Genomic DNA, 13,173 nt, shown 5'->3' with positions numbered 1-13,173 from the left:
CTTCTGCACAACATAAAAGCAACTCTGATACTAGAAAGAAGGAACTCTCTTGAATTGAGTACTTAAATAGGTTGGCAAGTTTGGAGAAGTCATTTTTCAGATTGCTGATCTCCTCCATATGCTTCTTTGTAAGGCCATGTGTAAATCCACTGTGGAAATGGTTTGAAATGTGCAGCATAATCTTCAGGCATTAGACAGAGACTACAACCAGAACTGGCATTATGCAGCCAGGGGCGTAATTTGAGGGGGTGCAGAGGATACAAAGGCACCTGGACCCTGAAGCCTATGGTAGCCCATAAGGTGTGTATTCCTAATATGAAGAGACTAGTTTTACATACATTATAGTTGGGGGGGGTCTGGGGCAGATTTGGCATCAGGTCCTAGGAGCTTCATGTTACACCTCTCTATGCAGCTATCAGCAGCATTATCATTTGTTTGTGTGGATGAACTAAATGGGAGAATGCTCTTGTCTCATGGTGCGTCCATTTTTCAACTCTTCTCACTGTTCTCCCTGTCTAGGAATGTCTCTTCAGTTACCTCAGGCCCAACCATGATTGAGAAAACAAGCAGCTCTCCCAAAACATTTAGTGCTGTCCACCAATACCTCACCTCTCTGGTATCTCTGTGTTTAACAAAACTTATGGACTATACAAGTTATTCCACCAACTGTATGGCATTTCAGACTTACAATATGGGGATGATGCACTGAGGGATCACAATTTGCTGGTTGGTGATGTATTGTATTTATCTGTCTGTACTGCTACTTCTTGGATAAAGTTAGAATTTTCATAGGGCTGTAGCTATTTGGTGTGCAGTGGTTCAAGTATATGTGCATAAGGTAAGGGTAGAGAAGACCCTGATACACATGAAGCCAACATGACTAGTGATTCATAAAGTTGAATTATATTTTTATGATATCAGGCATATTTCCTTTGCCAGAACCCTTGTCTGCATGTCTGGTATTATACTGTAGCTTCTAATGTATGCCCAGCATATGACACCACAGTTTCTGGTTATTTCTGGGTATCAATAGCACCTATACAAACTGAAGACTTCAAAGTCTAAGCCGCAAGTAGACCTGTCCTCTGCAAAGTTCTCTTCTCAATTGCTCCAATTTCTGTTTTATCACATCTTTGTAACATCTTCTCTTCATGTGACATACAAGTATATGGATGTAAGGGGCCACACAGTGGCTCAGTAGTTAGCACTGCAGCCTTGCAGCGCTGGAGTCCTGGTGTTCAAATCCCACCATGGGCAAAAAAACATCTGCAAGGAGTTTGTATGTTCTCCCCATGTTTGCATGGATTTCCATCCCATATTCCAAAAAAGACATACTGATAGGGAAAAATGTACATGGTGAGCTCTATGTGGGGCTCACAATCTACATTAAAAAAAAAGAAAAAAAAAAGTATATGGATGTAAATTACACTAAAAAAAAAAAAACCTGGCACTGAAGTTACAATAGATTAGCTTTTTAACATGCCATGATCTGATCAGATGCCTCTGAGAATTAACTGTTTGATAACCAAGCATGTAAAAAAGGATCTTTCACCACCTGAGGCATATGCGGTTTTATATACTGCTAGAAAGCGGACAGTGCGCTGAATTCAGTGCACTATCGGCTTTCACGTTCTGTGCCGCCCGGTGAAGAGCTATCAGTGCTGGTACCGTAGCTCTTCACTGTCAAAAGGACGTTTATGACAACCAGTCAGGAGCGCCCTTCCTCACAGCAGCATCTATACGGCTGTACTGTGAGAGCGGTGAGGAACGCCTCCCCTCCTCATAGTACTCATCCATAGACTAGTACTGGGGGGGCAGTAAGCAATGCCCACTCTCATAGTACAAAGCTATAGACGCTATTGTTAGGAAGGGCTTTCCTGGCTGACTGTCAGAAACTCCCTTCTGACAGTGAAGAGCTACGGTAGCGGCACCAATAGCTCTTCACCGGGGCACAGAACGTGACAGCCGATAGTGTGCTAAATTCAGCGTACTGTCAGCTTTCTAGCAGCGTATTACACCGCATGTGCCCAAGGAGGTGAAAGGTCCTCATTAAATATTTTAGGTGTAGTTACATGTTTTTCCACTAGAAGTCACTAACAGACATCTTAAAGTATAACAGGGCATAATAATGCTGGTGAAAGACAACATGTTCCTACTTGAGAACTGTTTTTACTAGAGGAAGATAAAATTATGAAGCTTTACCTTTGAAGTCTGTAAAATCAGACGCTTGTTGAGAAGGAACGTTATCTGTTTTCCTTCAGTACAGGATGAATGAAGAGTGAATATACACACATTCTTAGCACCTTATTTTAATTTGTAACATATGTTGGTCAACAGAAGACTAACAACCATGAATAATTCTTGAATGTATGGAAACGTTAAGCAATAAAGACAGAGATGTACTTTTAGATGGAAATATTCTCATTCTGTATTTCTGTGTACTAATATTATGGTCATCCATACAGTAAGGTCAGTTGGCTGCTACGCAGCCTATAGGTTCCCATATACATTAGTTCCCTGGTTGACAATCTCCAGGTGCAGATCACAACCCTTCACCACTATTTGTTTGTCCGGTGCTGCAGTGGCAATAGGGTTGCCAAAAGGCAGGTCGCATCACATGACCCTCGATCAGTGGCCATATCTGGAGCAGAGCACACAGCTTTACATTAGACAGGTGTTTGGATAGACAGACTCACAGTTGCACCAGAATGTTAGACAAATGGGCAGGCAAATCAATGGATAGGTAGTTAGGACCAGAACAGGCAGCACAGTGACTTAGTGGTTGGCAGTGCAGCCCTGGGTTCAAGTCCTGCCAAGGACAATGTGTGTGTGTGTGTGTGTGTGTGTGGTTTTCCTCCAATGCTCAGAAGACAATAGGGAATGCAGGTTGTGAGCCCTATATGGGACAGTGACCGACATTATCTGTAAAGTGCTGTGGAATATGATAGTGCTATACAGGTAAGCTAAATAAAAAGTAATAAATAATTGTGGGCAAATCGATAGATGTATTATTTATTTATTTTTTTTATTTGTATAGCACCAACATATTAAGACTTTGCCAGTCTCTGTCTCATATAAGACTTACAAAGCAAGTTCCCTATCAATATACCTTTGGATGGGCAAGCAGGAACCGAATGTCAAACGGTAGGTGAGCAAGAGTAGAGCAAAAGCAAAATATGGGGGAAAGCAGAATAAGAAGCAGAGTACAGTGACGAAGGCAGAATACAGTGATGAAAAGCAGAATATGTTGTCTTTGGATGTGGTTAAGTTGTACATAGATGACATAGAAGGCATATTGACATCTGAAGAGTGGTGGTCATCCAGCCTCCATTTCACAGCTACTTCGAGTAGCAGGCTTGGTTCACAAGATAAGTGCAGATCGCAGAAGTAGAATCTGTATCTAAAGAACTTTTATAATTTGTCCTGTAGATATTCTGTAATTGTTCAGTGTGGGGATACTCCTGTGTAAGTAGGTAATGCTGAGAAAATGGTAGATAAGTGACATACATACATACATAAATACATATTGACCTGACCAATGGAATATGGGCTTTACTAAAGGGTTTCTTACTAAATCTTTTCACAATTACCTACTCCAAGAGACAGCTGTATTAGCCAGTCAGTAGTTTAGTATCAACTGTACATAAGTAGCAAACAATACACTATAAACTACAGCACGTTTACTACAACAACGTCTCGGTTTAATACCTACTTGTTAAGTTCATACTCTTTTTATGTTTAAAATTCGCTTACTTATGCTTAAAGCTGTATTGTGCACTGAAAATGAAGGGAGTGGTATAACATAGAGTGGCAAATGGAGAAATGTTGTAAGTACTCATTCACATATGCATTGGTATTCTGTCCCCCCCCCCCCCCCCCCCCGAATGGAATGCCAATGAAAGCACACGGACCCCATAGACTATAATGGAGTCTGTGTGATTGCCACCAGATCTCTATAAGGAATCATGCGGACAGGAAAGTAGTTCACAATCTACTTTCCTGTCTGCATGTTTCATGCGGGCAGAGTGTAGCAAGCACACGGGCCCCATTATAGTCTATGGGGTCTGGGACGCTTTAACTGCACAGCGCTTGCAGTTGCGTTCAGTATTCCGTTCGGGGGGTTCCCAACGGAATACTGAACGCAGATGTGAACAAAGAGTAATGGATCTATAATCTATAATAGAGAGAGTCATTTTATTCCAATCAGGATTGGAAAGTTCCATGACCAATTTCACATTGTCTGTCTTCTTAGACCAATTTATAAGACAGTCACCGGCTTCTCTCACAGTGATTTAGATTACAGGTATATTTCTTCATTAGAACATGTTGCTGTCAGTGGAGCTGTTCACACATGCATTCTTTGACATGATTTCTCTGTCCGTATTCAAAGATCTATCAATAGCTACAAGTCTATGATCCATGAAAACAGCTGCCCAACAGATACAAAACATCTGTGAAAAAATTGCATCCATTTTTTCCTGACTGTTCTGTACAACATTAGTGTACCTGTAGCCTTAGTCTAAGTGATAGGTTTTTCTTTACAGCTTTATTTAAAAAAATGTCAACTCTAACAGGTTTAATCTATACTTGCTTCTAGTCTTCATATGTATGAGTGACATTCTTTGTTTTTTGTGAGCTATATGTTGATTAAAAGTTTAGTTGTAAGGATTTTTTTATACCAATTCACATAGTGCTGGATTGATTTTTTTCTTTTCTTTTGCGACTTTTCTCTTTATCCAACCTTATGAACTATGTTACTATGTATATGGGCGGATGATGTTAAGTAAAATCTGTTTCACTTAGCTGGGACTGTAAAATACAACATTTTTTCCATTGTATTTCCACAACACGTGACTTCGGCCTCATTCAGATATTTTACTAAGATGTGTCATTCCATAGTATACAGCAATTAAACTCTTTTAATATTCTAATGTGTATAAGTAAAGCATCTTGCATAAATATGCTATATGTATCATTGTATAGGTAAAGTATCCGGCATAAATGTGTTCTGTTAACTGAAAACATATAAAAAGGACATAACTATACAATCTTTGTTTTACATGGTGTTCAGATAATCCATGAATGGCATCTATAGTGGCAGATAAGGCGGGGTACTACCACAGTAAGAGTGGGTTGACTCTTTTAAGTGATATCTTTACAGTTAAAGCATTTCCAGACATGCTCACTCTGGTTAATAGTCATAATGATCACATCTGCAATGACTCCTACAAAGGTGAACAAAGGCTCATTTTGCAGGGGTTAGTAATTGACATAGAATCATTTATAGTATGATATGGAAATGGCACATCCGTACATCTGTTCGCATAATGAGTTTCATTCATTTCTTTTTATGAAAACCTATTCCACACACTCCATTAATCCCTGCAATTACTCATTGCGATTTATTGGATTAACAGTTTTTAACTGTAGGAGCCATGCTTTTACTCAATGACCAATTACCCTTGATAGACTAAAAATTCACAGAGCATTGTCTGCTACAACTGACAGCACTGCCCACACGTCTATGTCTGTTCATATTCATCGATGTAGCATACAAACCTGTGTTCAGTGACAAAAAAAAACACATGACTTAAAGTATACAACTTTCCATGTAACGTGTTTGCTGTCATTTTCCTGCCTGGTACCCATTCTGCCGTGATTTATGTCCTTCTGTTCACATCTAACAATCAAATAATAGTAATAATTTATCACTTATTTACAGGATAGATAATAAATTCCAGAATGCTATGGGTCTTACTGCTAAAAACATGAGTATCATAGAAACAGGGTCCTGTGCCCCCCATTCGAATTGAGTATCAGTCATGCATCCTTTCTTATATTTAAAGTCTATGAGACTGATGAAAGTAAGCCAAAATCTGTTCTTGGCTATCCCTATCATTCCTATGGAGACTGAATGGAGTAACTGTATGAATGTGTGACCATCTACTTATTCAAGTGTGGAACATGGAAACCCCTTTCTTGTGACAATATGGAGGTCATAGTGGTGTGGCCTCAGATATCACATATATCACCTATCCTCTAGACAGATGGTTCGTTGTTATTATGGAGTCCCATGTATGAGACAAAAAATGAAGAGGGAGAATATGCTATGTTACTCTAATCTTGACAGGCTTATATCCAATATGGTATGCTAGCAGTACCCGCGACGTCGTCCGCGGCAGTGTTCCCGCTTTGCGCGTCACACCTGGAGCACGGGCTCTGCGCTTTGCGTGTCCCTTTTCCAACTCCTCTTCCCCGACCCCTTACCACCACTCCCCGCAACCCCGGCACCCTTTCCACCACCCAGGCAACCCCGGGCTCCCTTTCCACCACCCCTCCTCTACAACCCCGGCCCCCTTCCCCCCCCACCTGCGACCCCGATGTCAGCCCCCTGTGCACCCCCTGTGCACCCCCTGCACAACCTGGCCCCCGCGACCCCGGTCCCCTCTCCACCCCCCATACCCTGTCCCACTTTACAGGAAGCCTCCCCCCCCCCCCCCCGCGACCCGAGCCCCTTTCCACCCCCCCTGCCGCGACCTCCTTTACAGTAAACCCGCCACCCCTGCGACCACGGACTCCCCTCTCCACCCCCAAGCCTCATCCTCCTCCTCCCCACCCTCCGTGTGCCTAGTGTGATAGTGTCCATAGGGTCTGCAGTCTGCAGGCCATGCATGCCGTGCTAAGACAGCGGCTTGGTGAAGTGTGTCCCAGTCAATCCTTCAGTTTCCCACCCCCGGAGCCCTGGAGGACTTACTTCTCCAGGCCGGGCGGCAGGCCCCACTGATGGCTGCCTGCTCTGTCCTCCGCATACGCAACGCCATCTTCTTCCTGTCGCTCGGGGGCTGGCTTGTGCGTCTATAGCTCCACCTCCTCTGTAGCGTACAGTGTCCATCGTCCCACCCTGCATGTGATGCGAACCTATCGGAGGCCGCCTGAAGGAGCCGGGCTGACGTCATCTGAGGTCCTACAGCGGAGCCAGAGCAGACTTTTGCCGGTAACGTTCATGATTTCGGGGGCTGGAGTGGTATACCAAGTAGCCTATCGATCCTTCCCGGTGGCCATCTAGGTATGTGTGAAATCTCACGCCATTCCGTTCAGCAGTTTGGTTGTGATTGAGGAACAAACATCCAAACACACAAACCCACAAACATCCAAACACACATACTTTCACCTTTACAATATTAGTAGGATGTAAAAGGCAAATATTCTCTTGTAGTGTGGTGACAAGTGCCTTTCATGATGGATATTAATAGTATGTTGGATGGTATGAGGACACAATTCACTTGAAAGAAGACAGTCATGTCTGACCACATTGAGGTACTGTTTGAGATATGGTACTGGTGTGAACTGGATCAGAGGTGGATGTAGCTCTGTACCATTATTTGCTTAGCAGCATATCACTTACATTTACCTATGATCGATGGCGATATAACCTGTTCATGGACTGACAGTCTGGAGATCTAGAATTCTCTATTTCCGATGTTTATTAACTATGAAATCTATAGTTCTACATAACTATCTATAGTTAGACTGAATGAATGTTTATTTTCCCTTCGCTTAGTTTATCACTGTTTACTGTATGGGAGATCATTCATAACCTTTCCATTGGCTTGTATGAAAGGACCTTGAACTCTAGGTAGAGTTATTTTTATGTTAATTTCAACTTTGCAGACATACAAGGCTCATTTCTATAACCCTTTTAATGCCATTTCACTGAGCATGTCCCTTGTTGCCTGTTCTAAGGAAAAATTCAATTAATAGAAATCAGTAAATGAGCAATGACAATGGCTTCAGATTTTGCGGTCCCCAGTGCATCCTAACATCTGGCATGTATGCGTTTTATAAGATGTGAATAGAGCCGTTCAATTTACAAGCCTGCTTTATTGGTCATAAAATCTTATATTCTTCCAGATATAATATGCCTCCCCGCCACATCATTCACATCATAACACCCCCATGTCCAGGATATGTCAGTTTTTTGTTAACACACTATTGACCTTTACTGGATGCAGCCAAATCCCATTTCGGTATTTTTATATTTTTGATGACTTTACACTAAATATGCCAACAATATACTACAAAGGAATCTATGGCAATATAGTAAGATAAAGTAAGATTGTTCCCTTTCACTCTCTGCAGTCATTCGATGTGATTGGTTCTTTTCTAAAGGGACTTTCCATTCTCAGGAACAGTTTAGGGAACATCTTGGGTGAAGTTATCATAAAATTATATAATTTCCTTTAGTCTAATCTGAAAAATCAGGTTTGACTACATTTAACCTCAGTATTGCACTTTCTTCAAGTCATATTCACAGGGTTCCATGAAGCTGAAAACCCTGAAATAAATGCCCCAGCTGGGGGCTGAAAATTGCAAAAGAAAAGGAAAAACTCAGCACTGTGCAATTTGGTATAAATCATAAATCCTTAACAACTTTTAATCAACATATAGCTCACAAAAAAACATGAATAAAAATCCAATAAAACATGAGAAGGGAAGAAAACATCCAAAAATCACATACAAAACAAAAACAAACAAAAACAAAAATTGAACAGTAAACACTACATAAAGATTCTAGTTTCTGCTTACGCGCTTTGAGGTCTAAAGCAGCCGGGTTCACAGTAGCTTCGGTGTCCGACAGCTAGTATCCGATGCTGATGTCCACGCATTTTCAAGGATTTAGCTGTCCACTTGAAAAATCGGACATCTTTGTAAACTGACACTTAAGGACAGACACAGGCAGTAAAGGACACTACATGATGTCCCATTTAAAATAATGCAAATTGTAATGGACACAGCTAGTGTCCAATGCTAAAATCTTGTGCGGACATTAGCATGAGATACTAGCTGTCGGACACCGATGCTAGTGTGAACGTCCCCTTAGCCTCTTAGTCATAGTACTAGAGTTAAGCTGAACTTCTATAATGGTTAAACTACTGCAGCGTGATCTATTTTCACAGATGACAACAAAAACCAATGAAAAGTAATTGGAAAAAAAACCTTTTTCAATAACTTTTCATTATTTTTTTGCCTTCTGTGATAAAATTTTACACCGCAGCAGTTTACCCAATAGCAGAGGTTTGGGTTACTATTGTTACATCTGTATGTATCCCTATTAAAGAGGACCTTTCACCTCCTGGGGCACATGCAGTTTTATATACCGCTAGAAAGTCGACAGTGTGCTGAATTCTATCGGTGCCGGTACCGTAGCTCTTCCCTGTCAGAAGGGCGTTGCTGACAGTCAGTCAGGAACGCCTTTCCTCAGAGTAGCACCTATTGCGCTGTACTGTAAGAGCAGTGATGAACACCTCCCTCCCCTCCTGATAGTACTTGTCTATAGACGAGTACTATGGGGGGTGTTCCTCACCGCTCAGTGTCATCGCTGGGCGACAAGGAACGCCCCCTCTCACAGTACAGCGCAATAGACGATACTGTGAGGAAGGGCATTCCTGACTGACTCTTAGAAACGCCCTTCTGACAGTGAAGAGCTACGGTACCTGCACCGATAGCTCTTCACCGGGGCTGAATTCGGTGCACTGTCGGCTTTCTAGTGGTGTATTACACCGCATGTGTCCCAGGCAGTGAAAGGTCCTCTTTAATAGAAGATAGTCAATATGGAATTTCTATCCCTCACTAAAATGTGTAGCCGCTCTATAAGGTAAAAAAAGACTGTTTTGATTTCAACAATAGTCACTAAAGATGCATTATGTTGCTAAGAAGAGGATTTATTTTTTCTGTTGCCATTCCATAGCCATAACAAACCTGCAAACAGTAGCTATTATCTCAGCTTTCTAGACCTTTATGGGTATGATTTGTTGCATAATATAAAACTATTCTCCAGTTCACACTGAAAAAGTAACAAATCTGGTTCCATACATTGAGGCCCAATAGGCCCAATAGCTTAATTAATGTGACAATGTGCAGTGGAAGCTAAACGATTTTGTGCCCTGAAATATTCCCATTTTATGTTTCAGTGTTAGTTCACTATAGCACAAAAAGTCCTGGAAACTCCATCTCCCACATCTTCACTTGCCCTGTCAGCCTCACGTCGTCTCCTGTTGCTGTCATATATTATACTCCTATGACCATATGGTCTTTGTGTGGTGCTAGGAACTGATTGGCTTGTCATACGAGTGTATCTGCGCAATCATAGTGAGTGACTGACTATAAATGGAGTGGTTGAGCTGACTTTTCGAAACTTACTTGAGGATGAGAAGTGCCAGAATGTTGCTCACCTCCGCATCTATCTACTCACAACATCTGGCACTTGGACACGATACTTTGTTCTCCTGCAGGGTAAGTACTGACCTCACCGGTGCTTATTCTGTTCTGTATTACGTGCTGGCACATTGTCGCATATTTGTGTCAGTTTTATTCTCACTTTACTAATTTGGTGTTCATAGCATATCTTGACATGGAAATGGAAAATATACATATTAATGTGTGGCTTTCAGAATTATGAAGTGCTTAGTAAAATGAAATATTTTTGGAGAACAATGTAGCCCATATCTTAATCCTCTGCGGGTTATGATGAGGTTGCCACTATGCCAGCCTCTCAGCCTAGAGCAATACTTACCAACCGTGTAAGACATTAAAGGACATATGGTTTCCTAAACGCCAGGTTAATTGTAGGTTCTATTAGTTAAGTCACAGTTTCTCAAAGACCTTTGTGTTTTTCATTGCTAAATTTTTATGTGGGTGGAAAAGAGGCAGGGCTGTCAGATCCCTCACCTCACCAGTGAGAGAGAATAAAAGGGAAAAAAAAGCCTTCAAAACCCAAAATACTACTGTGTTGACTGGATAAATGCCTGCACTGCCTTCTATCCAGGAGTTGTGTCTTGTCTCTGTAAATTACTTGTGTAAGTATTTCTCTGCAGAAGGTTGTGGGGGATTTCATGTATGTTGATAATAATAGATGTCCTAGATTTATCTATGGGGTAGTAATAACACAAGATATAATTATATTAATATGTATTTGTGTTGTGGAACGGGAACATTTACTGTCATTTTACTCAATGAAATAGCATTGCTTTGTGTATAGATGTAAGCATTGATGACTGACAGGTTGGCACTGGGAGGGAGGCTCAGTGATCTGATAATACAGGTAATAAGGTAAGCCGATCTGTCTTCTCTCCCTTTCTTGCCAGAAGCATGTATACTGGAAATTAGACAGGGTATAGTTCTGAAATTACAGACTGAATGCAAACAACTCACAATACTGTATATGTTTAATCGTGTACATGTGTACCTAAAGTAATGGCTGTCCTTATTTATGTGTGCTACCTAGTCTAATATCCAATGGAATATGAAAACCCTTATGCCCACATTTATCACTGTATTCTGTAATTTATAGTCTAATATCTGATGATGAACACAATATGAGAATAGAGAGGCAACAATTCAGTACCTTCGAATACCCATACCAGCTCTTAAAGGGAGATAAACACAAAGATTGGTACATCTTATATAATTTTATTGTGGAAAAAATACTTTCATTATTTAGTATGTTTTGACAGTTCTGTCCATATAGAAACATTGCAGGTTAATATTACTACAAGTTAATATGCTACTTATTGTACTGCAGATACAGACTGTTCTAATAAGCTGACAACCTGTATGGTATTCTGTGCCTGCAATACATTATGGGGATAAAAATTACTATTACAGAAAGTAGCTCTTCTCAGAAATTCTTCTACAGGGAACAAAGGGGATTATGAAATTCCTTGACACTTTACTATTGTAAAAGAAGTAATTCTCATAAAGCTATGATCTCCAAAGAACGTCATATAACATACGTGAATTTGTTCTAATTCACATGCTTATTGTATGTTACCTTTACTATGGATGGGGTTTTTCCTACTTATTGCTAAAAACAAGTACACTGCACTACCCAAGTGTTTTCAGGTCTTATCTATTATAGCATTACCTCAGGTAAAAGCCAGTATTCTTCAAAGGAATCTGCATAAATATTCCCATTGACACTCCTCTGCCAAGTCAATTTACCTGTAGTGTGCATTCTCTGATCTCCTATTATTCTTGACATTTGTATTGAACGTTCTGAGAAAGTTAACCCAAGGCACAAAGGAGGATGCACTTAGGCACAGAACAGTGTTTCTTTTGTACACACCCAGCGGGGCAAAGAATTACTATACTGTCAAGTGAACTTATAGCTGGCATGTACTGTGCATTCATTCTGCCTTTTAATTAATCAACAATTAATTCAATCTAATAAGAAAGGTACTAAATATAGCAATGTCCTTCATTTTCACAGGTAGCAAAGTGTTAATCTGCAAGTCATTATTTTATTCTTATGTTACAAACATAGCACATAATGGTGCTCCTATAATTCTTGTATATGGTTCATGAAAATGTGGGAACCTCCTTTAGGTCAAGGAGAGCCATCTATAATATTGCTGTTTGTAACCTATAAAATATGAACAGATGGGTGGACGTTATAGAGACTAGTCACTGGAATAAAACATGTAAAAAAAAAAAATCCACTGGTGATGTGACATATTTAAGGCTGAGGCACCACGTTGCTGAAACGCAGCTTTTTTGTTGCAGATTTTGTTGCGATTTTTTTGCCAAAACCAAGAGAGGATTGAGCAGAATGGAGAAGTATAAGAACTTCCTATATACTGTATTTTCCATTCTTTTTGTAGCCATTCTTGACTTTGGCTAAAAAAAAACGCAACAAAATCTGCAACACAAAAATCAGAGTTTCCGCAATGTGGGGCCTTAGTCTAAAATGGTTTTATTAAAAGATATGCTTTTTCCCCCAAAACAGTGCTACTCTGTACGTTGTATTTAGTATTGTAACCCAGCTCCATTAATGAGAATGGGGCAGAGATGCAATGGTAGGTATACCCCTTGTGTGAGAAAGGTACTGATTATTGATAGACAACGAGACCTTGTTTTTCTGCATTGATGCTTAAAGCCACTCAGAATTACCAAGGGGGTCCCAATTCCATTTACATAACCTATAGTGACAAACTTTGCAATTAATAAAATAGTAATTTTTACCGGGTCAGGTCACCACTTGTCCCCTTTTTTATTGTGACTGCCAGAAGTAGTTGGGTTGTTGCTGAAAACTGTCCCAGTAAATTCAGGATAGTTGGCAACTATGATAACATTAAGTGCAAGTATTTTAAGGATTATTCAAGACCACGTTTCTCC

The 13,173-nt window shown here is 40.5% G+C and overlaps 1 protein-coding gene across 2 annotated transcripts in view; it reads left to right on the top strand.

Annotated features, from left to right (window-relative positions):
* EDAR (ectodysplasin A receptor) overlaps positions 1–13,173 on the top strand; it is a 103,891-nt gene that overhangs the window by 42,973 nt on the left and 47,745 nt on the right. Inside the window, exon 1 of one of the 2 annotated variants that reach the window (XM_075265129.1) lies at positions 10,717–10,856. The exons of the other annotated variant lie outside the window; for it this stretch is intronic. Within the exon in view, the coding sequence (XP_075121230.1) occupies positions 10,802–10,856 (55 nt within the window). The 5' untranslated portion in view covers positions 10,717–10,801. Of the gene's footprint in view, positions 1–10,716; positions 10,857–13,173 lie in introns of those variants that run through there. 2 annotated transcript variants of the gene reach the window in all.

This window comes from Leptodactylus fuscus, chromosome 2 (assembly GCF_031893055.1).
Source record: "Leptodactylus fuscus isolate aLepFus1 chromosome 2, aLepFus1.hap2, whole genome shotgun sequence".
Taxonomy (NCBI): Eukaryota; Metazoa; Chordata; class Amphibia; order Anura; family Leptodactylidae; genus Leptodactylus; species Leptodactylus fuscus.
This window is presented reverse-complemented; position numbering and strand designations above follow the sequence as displayed.